At 38.2% G+C, this 17,607-nt stretch overlaps 1 protein-coding gene across 2 annotated transcripts in view; it reads right to left on the reverse strand.

Annotated features, from left to right (window-relative positions):
• The window catches only part of LOC121630329 (WD repeat-containing protein 70), a 40,817-nt gene that overhangs the window by 21,164 nt on the left and 2,046 nt on the right, over positions 1 to 17,607 (reverse strand). For both annotated transcript variants that reach the window (XM_041970576.1, XM_041970577.1), the window contains exons 6-10: positions 16,867 to 16,926; positions 16,227 to 16,360; positions 14,859 to 15,012; positions 11,385 to 11,461; positions 3,875 to 4,049 (exon numbers count right to left, since the gene is read on the reverse strand). In XM_041970576.1, coding sequence (XP_041826510.1) covers positions 3,875 to 4,049; positions 11,385 to 11,461; positions 14,859 to 15,012; positions 16,227 to 16,360; positions 16,867 to 16,926 — 600 coding nt within the window. The remainder of the gene's footprint in view (positions 1 to 3,874; positions 4,050 to 11,384; positions 11,462 to 14,858; positions 15,013 to 16,226; positions 16,361 to 16,866; positions 16,927 to 17,607) is intronic.

Consider the following 17,607-nt stretch of genomic DNA (forward strand, 5'->3'; position numbering starts at 1 on the left):
AAGAACTTTTTTCCCACCATGTCTCAGTTATACATTAAAGTGAACCTGAGGACTATTGCTGTAATGTATATATTTTATATTCCTTTAAAGTCACTTAATGACCTCTCATGTAGAAACGGGTGGAAGTTAGGGGAATATTAAACTTAGTAGCAATGACAAAAACAATGGGCAAGTAACAATGAAGGGACTGAGATAAGATTTAAATATTTATGACTGGAGTGTCCCTAAATAGCCTTGTGGACTATTGGGACTGTTTCAGAGGGTTAGTTACAGTCACTGTTTATTGGATGATCGAGGATTTCTCAATATATGTTCTTTGGACATTTTGTGTTTCTTTTTGTTGGTGGTTGAATCTCGCAAATGTTCTGTTGTTTAGATTGTTGTACACACTATTGTGCCAGTTATTTTACTGTTGCTAAATTAGTTTGACTAAGCATTTTTATTATTCCCAAATATTATAATACAACATAATTGTGGGATAATGCCAATGAATGAATACAAGACCACTTTCATGCTACTGAAGCAAGAATCTGGTCCACTGAATTTATTAGTCCATACACACTTTCTGCCTTGATTTTATGTAGCAAAGCCTCCCAGTGTTGCTCTTCTGAAGTATAACACCACCAATCACAATAGATTTTTCTCTCTTTATAGTCACATGACTACCAAATGGATGTTTATTTGTGCAGCATGTGATGGTATGTTACATAACATAAAAATAATTATATTTAAAAGAACTTTATGTATTTTTCTCCTTAAAATACAGTGACAGAAATTGTCATGACAAAAGAACACAAGAAGATGAGACCAGTTCAGCTACATGGATGCACCAGAACATGCACAAACATGTCCCACCTCATAATACAGTAGTTCCCAAGCTTTTTCTGCAGGGCCCCCTTTTCATCGACAACAATAATGTCAAGCAGCAGCCCCCGCCCCCCCAAACCCACATGTACCCAGATGCTAACAAAGAAACGTACAAGAAATGTGCTATGAAATAGTCTTTAGTTTACTGGCTGCTACTTAGTTAACTGTAGTTAAAACTATGTCAGTGGAAGAAGGAATCATCAGTTCCTCTGCTATAATGTGAGGCGTTTTAAACCAGGAAACTCTACTTCAGGTGAGTTGAGCTTTCGATGAGGCGAATGCTGCTTTAGTAAACCAGAATGTGTCTGTCTGTCTATTGCAGGGCCAACAGAGAGAGAAACAATAATTTTACCTCACATTCAATCCTAGTGAGAATTTAGAGTGACCAATTAACCTAACTTGCATGTCTCTGGATGGTGGACAGAAGCCAGAGTACACAGAGAGAACCCATATATACATGTAGAGAATATGCAAACTCCACACAGAAAGGCTGCTGTCCCTAAGAATCTAAAATAAATAATGGACTTGCTGAATCTCCATACTGTTTGTTTGTTTTTTTAATCAGTGTTATGCAGATTATTCTGAAAGACTCGACTGTCAGGACAAAGCTACTCGCAGGCATTTAACAAGAGAAAGTTTGTCATGTCATCTGATGATAACACTGTGAGCTGACAGATTTATTAAAACCACCTCTTTTGTGGTCCCACTTTGAAGTCTGGAAAAAACTTTAAAGTTCACCAATGACATCATAGCATTTCTCGGATCTCTGTGGTAATATTTTGGAATGAAGACCTGAACCCTGAATGCACCGAGTATCACAAAGTGCAAATTACCTGGCAACCACTTAAATGCAGTCCAGTAAATGTGGTCAGAGAATGAACATGCAATCACTCTCTGTCGCAGTACACTGAAAACAACCTATATGACTCCCATCATTGGATCAATCAACTCATGTCATGGTTCAAGTACACGATGTGTCATCCTCAATAGCTTCTCGTCAGGCTGAGCAATAGATCAAGGTCATGTACATGATTGATCATGATTGATCTGCCTGCATATTCTGGCCATGAGTAATAGTAGCAATACAACAGAAGATAGGCCTCATTTGAGTGGGGGAGGGAGCAGCAATAAAAGCATTGGGAGGTCAACTCCTTATTAGGTTTGTGGCTGAATTTGAGTCAGCAGCACAGGTTGCTGATTAGGGCAGAGGGCACCAACTAAAATTCTTGAGCCATTCAGACAGGACAGGCTCCAGTGGTCAGGAAACAGACATGACTATTGTAAGCTGCTATGGGAGGCTGGGTAAATATTTAGCTTGGAAAAGGAGGGGTAATAAATTTTAGAGGTTTAACACAATCATTTGAAGCTTGCTGCTATGTGGAGCCCTGGGGTGGGATGATGGGACACGGTAGAAGAGGTGGAAGTCTATATAATACCAGCTTGTTGAAGTACACACAACAGTAAAGCAGTTTTATGACCCCAAAAAAAAAAAACTTACATCGTTATAACATTGGCTGTTGGAGTAATTATGTACCCAGATTCCCATTTGCCTACTTTGGATAGGCCCATTTCCAATCAAGCTGTTCCAACTCACTAAGTAAAGCTCAGTTGCTGCTATCTCTATTCTTTTAGGAAATAACAAAGGCCCTCAACGTCATCCACAAACTGCATGGCATTGACAGATGAGGCAATATATAACAAATGAAACCAAAAAAGAAAAGGCTATTTTCTAGAAAATATACTCACACACATGCACTGCTAAAGATGTATATTGTCCTGGTAAAAGGGTCTCTTCAAAAGTGTTCTGTGTGCAATTTGATGTCCTCTTTTTCTTGGGGTTTATAGTGTTTTTGGACTCTCAAGTATTTGACCACAAAGAATTTTTTTTTAATACGGAAAAAGCAACTTGTTTAATACTGTTTTCAAATGAGCCTACAATAAAGTAACATGACACAAAACTGGAACATTTTAGCTTTGAAAATGCTCAATTATGGGTGTTGTAAGTTCACTAACAACCACCTGCAATACACTGCACCTTTTTTTTTCCTCATCCCCATTTTTCCATGTGTTTAATTGACATGAATGTAAGAAAGAAAGAAAGCAAAAAATGTCCAAATCAACAGGAAGCAACAGCTACTGGTTTCCTTTTGTTGCTCAAACACAAAACATGGCTTCATGTCCTGCTGTGATAATCAGCTTCATAAAAGAGATGCATTCTCAAGCTCTAAATAGAGTTCTTCATTTCTTCTTTTTTTCCCAAAGTGATGAGCTCTCAAATAACTTAAGTGAAAACAGCCAAGTAAGTGAACAGGAAATTTCCCAGGAGCCAAAATCAACTATTACCTCAACTATGTGAATCTTGAAGTAGAGAGTATATGCTTTGATCTCCTAATTATCTAATTAACTAATAGTGGAAAATGTGCAGTGGGAAATTGTGATTGCCCCCCTACCTCCTTGAAACTTTTATGTAACTCCTGTATCATGACAAGAAAGTTTATGTAGTTACATAACAAGCTATTTTTAGACTTATTATAAATGTGGCTTTAGAGAGGCTAAGTGTCTGTCAGCAGGTACAGCGTTTTCATTAAACAATTAAATATGTCATTTGTTATTCATGGCTGAAAAAATGTTTGAAGAAGTCTCCTACTGACTTTTCCTGACTCTTTCTCTTATCCCACATTTTAGTGGTCTTTATTAAAATGTATTAACAACCACTGACATTCATTCATGTCCCTCCGGGTATGCATTGTCATAATCATCCCCTAGCGTTTCCTTAAGCATCTTGAGTTGATTTTATTCACTTTAATCTTTCCAGTAATTTTCCCTGTTTGAATGTAGGCATTTTAAATTGTTCAGAGTTAGTGTTTTGTTGATCTATGACCTCTTTGGCTTGTGACCGTATAACCTGAGTTTCATGACTCTGTACCTAAAGCAATAACAAAACAGACATCCCATCTTTACAACCTTTTTGCACATCATGGTGGTTAGTTTATGTTTTAAGACTCACGCTGAGGTTTCTGTCCCAGATCTGGATGGAGCCGTCTTGGCAGCCTGCTGCAATGAGCTTTCCATCACGGCTGTAGGTGCAGCAAATGGGGATGACCTTCTTTCCCTGAAAGGAGCGAGGTTTGAACACAGACTTGTGCTTCTTCTCAGACTTCAGGTCCCATGTGCGCACAGTGCTGTGGACAGAAGGAGAATGCTATTTATCCTCACCCAGTTGTCATGAATCAGTCATGAAATAGCTGTCCTTCATAACATATTTGATCATTTACAATGCCAACCACTATAATAAATCAGATTCATACAGACACAGGCTGCCCTGGTCATTCTCATGAATATGAGGTTGGGTAGCTCTGTGTTGCAGGGTGAGGGGTTCTGCAAACAGCAGAACAGTAGATCAGTCTGACAGGTATGTCTGAAATCCTGATTCACTTTCCTGCATCTGGTGAACACATTACACAACCTGTAGCACTAAGAAAGGTTTTTAAATGCAGACTTTTCATCTATATATAGCTGTGGGATTTAATCCCAAAACATCATACAGTATAATGTTTAACAGTAAACCCCACTGGACTCAGTACTAAAAATGCATTTTTGGCAGGCATTTGAACTTTTTAAGAGATAGTATATCCAGGTTTTCCACCAATCACACACACACAAAAAGAAACAAAAAGTGTTTTTCCAAATAATGGTTTAGAAATTGTAAGTAATCTTAATTTGTATTTTTGCAAGCACATGATCCGACTGAAACAAGATGGAACATTTCACCTTTGACCCTTCTGTCATAACTTTCTGTCATGAGGATATGCTGCATACAACGTCTTGCAACATAATCTAAATTTAAAACTAAACAGCCACATTACATGTGTCGCTATAGCTAGTGGCATTCAATCATCTCACGGTGTTCTTTCAGGTTTAGAATGATCCCCAGAAAAGCTGAAGTAAAACAGATGGTAAAATACAGACACTGACTGAGGGGAAAAAAGGAAAAAAAGAAGATAAATGATGCCTTATATGACAAACTTAAGTGCTCACCCACCAGTGATGCAAGTCATAGTGACTTAACCCCCCACATTTATTTATTGAAAGACATTACCACACGCACACATGTTTAGCCAACCTTTCACACACCCACACTGACACTCATGGCAGACGAAGTACATCCAAATGTGTCTGTGACCCACTGCTTGCTTTGTGAGCATCTTGACCTTTGGGTCATGGGGTCAGTAGAGGAGTATAAACACACAGGCAGAGCTGCTACTAACAGACAGGCAAAGATTCCTCCATGGCTGGCTACAAAGCCACAGACACACACACACTCAACTGTGTTTGGTAAGGTCTAACAACGTGATACAACTGTCATTTGAAGACACATAGTTTGAGTGAGAATTTGCAAGGGTGAAATAAAACCGATGCATAGTTTTGCTTAATTCTGCATAACCCAAAGCTGCTAATAAATATCTAAAAAGTTTAAAGTTGCACATAGAAAAGCACTTGCTCAGTGCAACCTGAAGGCTTCTGCATTGAGCAAATTGATAGTGTATTTGTGAGAGTAAAGGAGAAAGAGTGAAAGCTATGGACTGTATGACAAATGGGTCCACCTGCTGCCTTACAGACATCTCTCTTTTGTTTACAAAAGACTGTAGCCGTCTGTAAGGCCAATAAAGACAACATAACCTTTTGCGCTGCACACAAAACCTGGAATGCTATTTATCGTAAGGCCTTTTTCCCCAAAACATGGCACTGCTGGCTGTCAGCACAACAGAGCGGAGTTAGAGCCCACCAGTGTGGAGCCAACCATAAGCCTGGGAAGACTCCATACGCTCATTGTCATGATTGAAACGCTTAGTGAGAAAGGAAAACTGGAAAACCATCTGCTCCAATATGTGGTACTCTGAAATGACTCGTGTAAGTGTAAAAACATTCTTTTGGAGAGACAGAACTTTATCTCATGGGTGATAGCAATGACAGAACAGTCGGAATATTCATTTGTTCAGAATGATACTAAATTGTAATACCTTGGCTTTATCCTTTTTCTTATATACCAGTTTTCTCTCCAATCGGCAGCCTGTTTTCCTTTGCAAACGCTCCAGAGTCAGAGGGGTGAATGTAACAAAATGAGACCCATACACCCTCAACCATGCATGCACACTTTACGAGGTAGCACAGTCGTTCACACATCAACTGAGGAGTGACAACTCCCTAGGCCCCAGATTTTATCTGTTCATCAGGTTATAAACCTAGTGGGGGTGATGGTTGCTAGGATCCCTTTCCCAGATAAGGTGGTAAGGAAAAGAGAGATGTACGTCTTGTATAGGGTTGTTTACTGGTTGAATTCCAGTGATAGCTGGTTGACTGACTAACTGGGGCTCTGTTATGAGAAAGGAGGATTAGGGGGGAAGATGCTCCATCTTCCTTCACAGCTGAAGAAGATAAAGTAGGAAAATAACAGAGGGATTTAGGAGAAGGCGCACACACAATTGCATTCAAGCAAGGAAGCCAAAGAGGAAACAATGTGGTCTGAGCACAGATGGACTGTGGGTACAGTGAGAGGCCATTTCACTGAATTTCATAACAATGTTTGTCTGACTTCAAGCTACAAAAGATCAACCTAAAAATGCCTTTAAAAAAAGTAGGTGAGATCACACAATGCAAGAAAAAAAGTCAGATTTCGTGATATAATCAAGCAAAAAATATGTTGAGATGTTTTCCCGCATACAAGGATGTAGCCTCATATTCAGTTCAATAGAAAAAGAAACAAACACTGTATTCACACTTCACACATAAAGATCTAAAGGTTTCTGTCAGTCAAAAATTCTGCCATGGCTGTAGACTGAACAAGAAAGATAAATGCAGTCCTTTAAGGTATGGTATGTGCTTTCTTGAGCAGGATATGGAACACTTGCATTGTAAGGTGGAAAACAGTTGGTGATGCGCTGGACTGTGGATGACCCTGATGTGTCCAACTGAGTGGATCGCCCTAACATGCTTACACACACTTTGTAGCGGCTGTCTTCACTTTTCATCCCTGCTCTGTCACGCCCCCCCCCCCCCCCCCCCTCCCCAAAAAATATGCAGCCATCAACATACATTAGTTTGAGAGCACTGAAAATTTGAGGACTTACTTATTTGGCAAGATCAGTATGTTAAAATCTACCAATAAGGACATGCAGGACACAAAATTTCATACAAAACAAATAAAAAGAGAAGAAAATCACTAAACACTAGTTGCCGTTTTGACTTTTAGATTTGTGGCTGCTAGCAAATGCCATATATCCAGTTGTATTTGATTTGTGAGCATGATCAAGACAATAACATGTTCCTCAACAGTGTAAGAATCAGCCACTTGGGTCTCCTCGCTTGCAGCTACACATCCAAGACCAGCTGCATCCCCAACAGCGGGCCAGCATGAAGGGAATCCCTGGCATTCGAACCTCCTGGAAACATTCCTCAAATTGTGTGTTTTTGAGTGTATGCATGCTTAAGTGTGCCTCAAGACTCAACAGAAGAAACATGTGGGTCCAATTAGAAAGTCGCCATTTGTCCTATCCTCAGCTCTGCTGGCTGAAATTTCAGTCACAACATGAAATGAATAACACGATTCTTATAAACCTCCTGGGCGCTATAAAATGGCATAAATAAAATAGAGAATCAGCAACATCTTGTTGTTAAGAAGACTCTTGCAGATCTTTCCAGTATCAGAGATACTTTGGTCGCTATTTTAAGCAATATGGCTTGCTTACTTATTCCAGATTTTAAAGCTTCAAGTTTTAGAGATTCTGTGCATCACAAAAGCCCAGCAGTTAACAAGATACACAAGTAACACGCATATATTTTATCTTTTTACAGTCCTCCCAAAAACACCTCAAATCTTTCAGCAAGGACTTGATTAGACTTGACTCTGGCCCCCTTCAATCAAACATGCATTTTCTTTAGAAACTTTGTGCCATTTTACACTTTCAAACTCTCAAACAAAATGGCAGAAGAATGAAAAATGTTGTCACACTCAGAGCAGCGTGAACAGAAATACTTTTCACTGACTAACCGAGACGTGCAGTTCTAACTGAAGGCCCATTCAAAACTCAAGAACAATCATTGCCACCCTGCTGCTGCATTATTACACTACCTCATCAGTGATTCCCTCTCATCCACTTCCTCTTTGGGAAAATAAAGTCTAGATTAATGACATCATTTAAGGAACTGGGAGGTAGCCCTTGTGAATGAGATTCCAGACAACTGCAGGGATCTTTAGTTAAAGAGCTGGGAGGTCTAGTGATCACGTATTATAACCTATTCATGTTATCACAACAAAGACATTCTAACTGGGCATAAAGACGTGGAGAAACATAGGTGTTGGTTTAATATTGAGGCAAACACAGCCAGCAGCTAAACCCCTCTTGTTTTCTTAGTCTCTGCAGAATACATACTTATTCAAAGGATGCTACTGGAATGGATGGAGCAGCATACATCACTGGTTGGTGAAGAAAAGAAAAGGAAGAGACATTCTTTAATGGTCCATCCATACTAAGTGGAGCATTAATAATCCATGTGGACTGAAAAGCCTGGTTGTCCACAAGGTTTCAGCGTGTTACATCCGGATTCCAGTGGTGGCACAGCATTGTCGCAGATCTTTTTCACGCACTCGTGCAGCTGCAGAACACAGACTGCATTAATGCAGATATACATTAACTGACAGCAAGTTTTTTGTTTGAGTTTTTTTTTTCTTAAATGAAATTCATGTTTTATTTATGAGTAAGTGAACCATGTTGTCTTGTATAGGCAACAAGATTCTGGACTTCCTGTATGTGGCATGACACAGCACTTTCTGAAGACACTTTATAAGGCTGGCTTTAATTTTTCCACAAGCTTGTATTTAAAAAGTTAAAGGATAATACATATGTGGGCAAATGGAAGAACAACAGATTAAATATGTAGGGTGTCACAACTGAGATAAGTTGACAAAAAAAATCCATCAATCAGAGCTGTAGACGTTTGCTGTAGCCTGTCAAATTCAGAATGAGTTAATTTAAGAAAAAAGTAAATGTTGTTTTTAGATTAATAGATCATTTTCTTGGATTAATTTCCAAAACATTTATTGACCTAAAAGTTTTCTCCACTTACTGATTTAATATTACAATGCTATAACAACCTATAATTTATTTTCAAAGCCATGAATCTATCTATATCTAATTAAATATGAAAACTTTTACAGTCCTCTTGTTTCATGGTGTCACATAAAGTCTTATTCACACACAAAATAAACTAAATAACAAATAAATATGATTCAGATATACAAGTACAGCTGATTTAATGATACCTCTTGTGTACAGTTGTTAGTTAGATTCCATTAAAAATTTATCTTGAATAAAATGGTCAATTTGAAGTTTAAATAAACTATGGAAATTGTTATTATTGATATGCCGCTAACTGTGCAGCAAAATCCAAGCACAGAAAAAGAAAAGCAAGTGGGGTAATATGAAGTCTTGGTATCACTGGGTACAATCAATCTGTTCATTCTCCTTCTCTTCTTTTCTCAGAATTGAATTAACCAGAACTAAGAGGCAGCCATGATAGGAGCCAAGTGAATTTTGTAAAAGAGTTAAAGTTCTTGTAAATTTGCATCTTTCCTTGACCTGATTAGGAAAAAACATGGGAGGTCTTTTTTTTAATACTATAAGATCTACGGCTATAATGGTCTGAACTTATTTAGTTATTTTGCCATGATGGATCGATTATATCCACGTTTGATTTCACAGACTACTTACGAATAGCGAGCACACATGATAAGCTTAACTACCTAAATCTGTTTCCAGTTAGTGTGATTGCGTGAACTTGAACTGACATTTATGGAAACACTTTAACCTCGACTGATTCAGCAGCTTTATTCAAGTCAGGTGTTACACTTAAGCCCCAGCTACTTTTAGCATGGTTTATGGAAAAATGCCCCAGGAAAATGTATTAATGTTACGATAAAAATTAAAGATGCAAGTATTAGTAATGTGCAAGTTTTAACCATGACAATAATGGTTCATAATAAAATAGCCTTTGCTAAAATATCTGACATCTCAAATTATATTTTTTTTTAGAAATACCTGAAAGTAGCAAATTTACATACGGAAATTTTCAGAACTGAATTTTGACAAGGATAGCAGATGGATTACAGTAAATATGAATTACTTAAACCACAGCAATAATATCCTGTTTGCACAAGACCAATTAAGGATTAAAAAATAGCAGGTTGAAATGTTAGTAGTTCCCAAAGAAACTAAAACACATCATTTTATCAGCATTTTACTCCTATGCAGTAAAGCAACTATCTGCAAGACAAAGTAAAAGTGCAATATGAGAAATTTATTGAGGGTTCAGTGGACACCTGTCAACACCTGAAAATCAATAGTCAGTCCCTCCCTGTGTTAAGCTGTGAACCTTCCCCACATGCAGCTGCTCTCTGCCTGTGAATGACTCCCTGTGCACTCCTATCCACTGTTCTCCTGCAAGCAGGCCAGCGGCAACACCCAGTGCTAACGTGCCAGGGGAGGATTTCCAGAGACTCAATAAGAGCTAAATAAACCAACCTCCACATCTGGGAGAGCAGTAACACTGGTAAACAGAGGGCTGTGGCCTGGCCACACTAGCCAGGCGCTTGTTTTCACTTCATGATGATAGCCCTGGGTTTCTGCACTGCTGCCTGTCACACTCACTTAGACTCATCACTTTGCAGCAGCATAGTCACTTGTGGTCACACACAAACTCTCCTGAACACCTAGGGTAAAGAGTTATAGCATCTGAAGTGATATTGCTCCAACGCAGTTTTTAAATGAGGCAGCAGTCAGCTAAATCTCAGCTGAGATGAAAATTGTAAATATAACAACTTATCATCTCCCCCTGTTCATGTGGTAGTTAATATGGTCCAAATTACTGGCTATAACTACAGATCCACACATAGATAAATGTACCATGTGTCAATACACAGCTGTGAAGCTGGGTTACACTTCCCAAAGCCATAGTCTGGACTAGAGGACTCCCTGGTGGTGGCAGAAAAAATGAGAGCAACAAAAAACTAATTTGAGAACAACGCTTTGCACACAAACTTCTGGATTTACCCATAGAGACAACTCTGAATAAACCATTACAAAACAAATATTATTAATGAGCTGGATCCGTTAGTGTTATTCAATGTGGAGTATTTAATATATTTTTATAATCACATCTCCAACATAGGTTATGTCTGCTTATCTCTAAACTGCATACTGTTTAGTCTGCTAATGGACTTGCTATACAAGAAATGTCAAATGTCTAGCAATGATACATACCAGAAAACCTCTGACATGCTTGTATGAGTAGTGGGTAATTTAGAGACTATGTGTACACAAAAAAGTATATTAAAAAATTATCATTTGGATTTATGTGACATAGAAAAGCAAAAAAAAAAGGCAAAGTAGATGAAACAGTTTCCGCTTAGGGCTGATAGTTTGCTATGTTTACACTATATGCAATACATATTTAAAACTTACCCATCATTGGAGCAGGTCATAAATTCTTCTTTAATCTTGGGATGCCAACAACCGCAATTCAGCATAGCTGTGTGGCCCTGAAAAGACCATGAAGTGACAGTGAACAAAGTATCAATATTTATTTAACAATCACTAAATGTTTTTAACTGGAGGCCAAAGCCAATTACAGTTTCCAGTCACTCTGATGCACCGCAAACACGCATAAATCATGATCATGCCATTTATGTGTATCCAGTTGAAAATGAATTTGCCCCACAATTTTTTATCAAACTCCTAATAATTACAAACCATAGAATCAGTAATAGCTGGTGGAAACTTAATGGGGTAAGTGTTGCCAGGAGGAACCGATGTATTTAGCAATCTTATGGTGCACAGATAATAGAAAAAGAACAGCTGGTGTTTGTTTATCCAAATGGATGCATGCACCCAAATATTTTTGCTTCATCTGCATGCACCACAGAGGAATCTCCCTTGAGGGAAGGACCCATAATTTGACCATACTGTAACACAGACTTCTGGCCTTCATTGAGAAAGACCCTGCCTTGCAATTGAACCAGTGAACTCTTGAGGTTATGCAGCAGGCTGTGCCACAGCTTTAAACAGCGAGCTTCTTGCAGAGTAACTTTTGGCTATTTTCTCTGGTGAAGGAGTCATGTGGAGAATTACTCATAACAAATTACTTCAAAGCAGGGAAAACCTAGAGAGAGGCCTCCTTGACAGCCAGGACAGAGGAGCCTTAGAGGAACACTTCAGTGTGCTGCAAACAGGTTGCAGACATGATGTATCGCTATTTGACAGGACACACAAGAAAGCAGAGCCTGACCAAATCTAATTGGTATGTGCATATCAGGAAGAGGGTCAACATGTTTACTGTCAAATACTTTAAAACACGCCTCTTTAATAACTAATTACATGGAACTGCCTGCCTGTTTTGCTGCTTTATGAATTATATTAATAACAAATTGCTACATTGTTAAATTTTATGGTAAAATATGCACTCAGTATAATAAACCCAAAGCACAAACGGGCTGTGAATGGCCAAATTGCTTGATAAAATAAGCATTTGCAAGGGCTTCCCAAATAGCGAGAAAGACATGCTACCTTCCTGAACAAATCTCATTCCTCTTCCTCAACAACTAAATAGAAACAGACTGACATTGATACCATCAGTAAACAGAAAGCATGTTAATGGCAAACAGAGCAACAAAAATAATCATCTCTGACTACAAAATTGTATATCTGGGGAGAATGCTGACATGCTTGTGTTTGTTCTCGCTGCAGTTTCTATCACCCGAGGCAAAAAAAGGTTTCTATACTTGTTGGGTTCAAGCTGAAAGGATTATTTATTTTATTGCTCAAATAGTTTAAGACTGGAACTGGTTATGGGCAACTTTAACAAAGAGACTGATGAATTTCCAAACAAACTGGCCGACATTCTTTGGTTTGAGCTCTATATGTGGGACTATTTCTGATGGTTGCAGAAGAAAAAACAATTATTCAAGTAAAGATGTTTTACTTTTTTTCTCAAAGCCAAAAGGATCAAGTTATTATAAGGGAAATAAAAATCTGTCATCGTTCTGCAAACATATATAGCCCTATGTGTCCCACATCTCTGCACACAATGTGATGGATTACGAGGGAAGTAGTTGTATGTCAACAGAGGCAGAGTACAGACAGGGACTTAATTATCACATGAGAAACTGCTAATCGACTGGGACACTGTCAGCAGGCCAAAATGCATTTCCATTGAACCAGATTTGTCCATCACTTCCAGATGGGACAGATCAGGATAAGAATGTAGGACATCCAGGAAACCACCACTTGCAATCAATGGGCCTTTACTTCAAGAACTTCATATGGATGGTATAAACCATGTCTAAATGTTCTGCAGCTGGCACAGATGGTTACTGACCACCAACAAGGCTTTTTTTAAAAACACTAAAACCCAAACATGGACACTTAATTAGGACCCTTCTTTGTAGATTTAGGCATCTGAACCGCGACAATCCTGAAAGTATTTGTTGTTCCTTTCCCATGAGACTGCCTCTGACTGATCACAGATCATTATCCTCACATGCAAAAAAACAGAGCAGGTACACCTTGCTATCATTATCTGTTGACAGGATGTACCCAGAGCAGAGAAGAGTAGAAACACTCGCCATCCTGTTGCCATAAAGATGAAAACACACACTCAATGTCCTCTTTATAATTTGGGACACTTTTGAAAGTTTTTGTCTATACTGATGTCATGTTTGATAATGGGGTGGAGTAAGTAATAATGATTCAGTTTATTACACCACCACCCACTATTAGTTCAACCAACAATAAATAATTAACACCTTTTGGACAATGTTTTTAAAATGTAGAAACTTGATGAAAGTAGAATTGATGGCAGAGTTGTTTAATTTGCATTACATTTAACATGTGCTTTTAATAGTATAGCCAGTGATTGTAAGTACCTGTGACATCTTTAAGATTTATTCCAAATCATTGCAGCATGGGTCTTATTTTTATAGTTTTGGCCATTATGGATCATTATTTTACTTTCACTAATGTACTATAAGTAATTGCTGACATCTGAAAATACTACAACCAGAATCCAAAATCAAAACCTGCCAAAGTACTGTAAAATTTTTAATTTTGTGGAAAAATAATTTGGTATCACTAAATTGTTTTATTTTTGTGTATACTGAGACTTGACACCCACTGTTCCACTGTCTGATTCCACAACATCTCTCAATGTTTAATATCAGAAGGATGTGAATTTAGAGAGAAATCTATAGGTTTTTATATGTGAAAGACCTCAGTATATCAGTTTAAATCAATGTTTTCATCAGTTTTCTGCAGTTTCTTTAAAGTGATGTTTGTATATTAAAGCTAATACATTTAAGGCCCATTGATGCTCGACACAAAAGACGGATACGCAGATGGACGGAAAGTTCGGTCCGTCTTCTGCGTCGGTTACATGTATAATTTTGGTCGGTTTTCAGGGAGCTTAGCTGTCCATCACTTGACACAGAAAACAGAGAAATACCACTGAAAATCGCAGGGGCAGCGCTGAGCAGAATAGCTGACTTGGACCTTGGTTAGCTCAGTTGGCAGAGCATCAGTCTCCCATGTGGGAGACCATGGTTTGAATCCCCAAGGGGATGAATATTAACACCTTCTAATTGGGTCCATAGGCAAGATTCTTAATGCTACTGCATAACCATTGTGAGTCACTTTAGATAAAAGTGTCTGCTAAATTACCGTAAGTTGCTGTTCCACAATTATTGATTATTACTCAAAATTTCTGGTGAACTCAAGTCTTTTTTCCTAGAATATCACCAAAGCCGATGATTTCTGTACAAAATATGATAATCTGACTGCTCAGACGTTGAGGAATTGTTGATGCGTTGTTAAAAGATCAACTGAAATACTGAATAAAAATCACAAAATTAAAACAAATGAGTGAACAAAACCACTTTGACATACCTTGGTGTTAGCCATATCCACAATGTACTGGTCTCCCTTTACACACTCCATGACATTAAAGCCATCACGGTCCAACACTTTGGCCTGTGCACTGCCAGAAACCACCAGGATGACATCACCAGTGGAGCTATACTGCAGAGACTTGATCTGATGACTGACAAACACACACATAACACAAAGTAGGTACTTGAGCTGGCGTTTCTATGATGATGCCATGCTGTGTCTTGTTTGTAAGCCATCTGCTAGCTATCAGTGGAGAACAATTGTGAACCAAAGCACTGTTATATAAGAAGCTTTTTATCTTTTAAATGGTTCAGGCGTAAACACAGCCATCAGACGTATGTTGCTGAAGGAACAGCCCAGCATCTGATGTAAACTTGATGATAGGTATCTTTGATGGGTGACAAACAACAAACAAATGAAACCGTATAAGTGGGCATGATAGTCTTTTAAAGCTGTGAGAGAATGATCTTTGAATTATATTTGCTACTCTCAGTGTGCAGAATGTATACAGGCCCTAGCAAAAAAATCAGAGTAATTAGAATAATAAAAGCTCATCTATTGACCTTAATAAAACGGGTAAATGTATAAGATTATTTAATGTTCAATCATTAATCTTCAATTTCAGATATTCAGTTGAAAAATTCTTTTAAAAATATTTATTAAATTCTTTAATGCAAAGCATCATCTGTAGGAGAAAAGACAATTGTCTAGCCAAGTATGAACGTTCATTATTCAAATCAAAACTGATAGAAATAATAGAGCAGCAGCAGATGAGGCAAAAATCTTCACTGATCAAAATAAAATAGGGCCAAAGTCAATGCTGTTGGCATCTTCAAACACTCACTAAACTTCACCAAAGCCTCCTACCCCTCATTGTTTAGTTAACTGAGCTCACAAGTTACCTTTTAGGTCAGGAAAGAGGAAAAGTGGACCTCAACAGCTCAACTTTTTGAATGAAGCCCAGCTTGTTAGTAAACCAAACAGGCTACTGAATCACAGTGCAATCACGTTAAATGTAGCATACATTTTTTGTTAATAAGGGGACGCCTGATTCAGCTCAGCCCACTGGTTCCCAAAACCAAAGAAGTATTTGATCTTTGATGATGGCTTCAGTTAAACACAAAGTAAACACACATGCAGACACACAAATACCCGCATAACTTCACCATCTGCTTCAGAAAGCCTCATTTTGCATGAAAAGAGAGGATGTCCCTCAGTAAGCACTAGGCTTGATGAAGCTCAACAAATGAGTGTGTATTAGTGCATGTGTGTACTCTTTGGCACACATAATGAGGTCAGTGTACTTGATACTTGCATAAAACCGATTAAACACATGTTTAGCAACTGTGTTGATTTTCCACATACCACTCACAAGGCTGCAGGGATCTGAAGGCCTGCAGAGACTGGTCCATCCCAGCAAAATCCCAGAATCGCACATCGTAATCATATCCACCAGTCACCAGACGGGCTCCAGACGGGTCTAAACCGAGAGCGGATACCTGAAGAGACAATGAGCTTCATTAAATCTAAAATCCAATTCAAGAACTTTAACACTTTGGAGTATAGCTGGTCACAGCTCAAAATAGATGACAATATAATACTAGTTATTCTGCTAAGGGCAGAAAAAATAAGCAGTCCAATGTTTGACTTCTGCTCTTATAATCTGATCCAGCTGTAGAGAACCGAACTGCTGTAATATTGCAATCAGTACCAGAGCTGTATACCAGACTTTTAGCAGAACTGCCTCATTTTCTCACTGTTAAAACACATTAAACTGACTCACATCTGGTTAAATTCAATACCAAGGTGGAAAACCGACCACCTGATACAGATTTTCAAATTCAGATGTTTTAGTCTTAGATCACAATGTGTGCACCAATGCTTCAGCTACACATTCTTATTCTAGGTATACTGAAGAAGAAGAAGAAAGAGAAAATCTGTAAATCCTTTTTTCATATAGACCGTAACAACTATATGGACAAAGTTTTTAAAGAGAAGGTCTTACTGTTTTGGTGCCATGCTGCAGCGTGATCTCATGAGTGTCTGGAATCCTTTTCACTGGATTCTTGGTTGGAAAAGTAAATACAAGAGTAAAAGATAGAAACAAATAAGATATAATTAGTTATGTTGGTCACTGTGCTGCATTTCATTCAATTGTAAATTTTAGGTTTGCTTAGGAACATGTGACAAAAAAATATCTGCTTTAAATATCTGAAAGTGTACTGTCACATATGTCAATTGTCTGGATCTGAACTTATTTGTTCCAACCTGTGATGTTTGCTTTATGCCCCTTTGTAGAAACTTTATTAATAGATGCTAATGTGTTGCAAGCGTCACTTAAATGTTGTTATAATTCAGAACCATCAGAGTTGTGTTTCATTCAACACTAGTGACTTTCTTTTCTTGTGCTGCCCCCTTGTGGTGAGATTTTAAAACACAACACTGAACCCACTGGTATTTTCTAGGCCGTTTAAATTTAAGCAACTATAAAATGTTAGCTAAAAAAGATAATGTCCAAAAAACATAAAATCACAGCATTACTTGTGGCTGAATTCTAGTTTCCTCTGAATCCAAATTATGTGCAAGCCATGTCACTGTGAGACAGCCAAGGCTTACTCAGGCAACTACGTAGATGTACCTAGTATAATCACGAATTATCAAATTCAGTCTGAACATCTGGGCAAGAGTCGAAATCTTAAAAATGGCAAGTAAAAAATTCCCAGATATTTAAATAACATAATGAAAG

This window comes from Melanotaenia boesemani, chromosome 19 (assembly GCF_017639745.1).
Source record: "Melanotaenia boesemani isolate fMelBoe1 chromosome 19, fMelBoe1.pri, whole genome shotgun sequence".
Lineage (NCBI taxonomy): Eukaryota > Metazoa > Chordata > Actinopteri > Atheriniformes > Melanotaeniidae > Melanotaenia > Melanotaenia boesemani.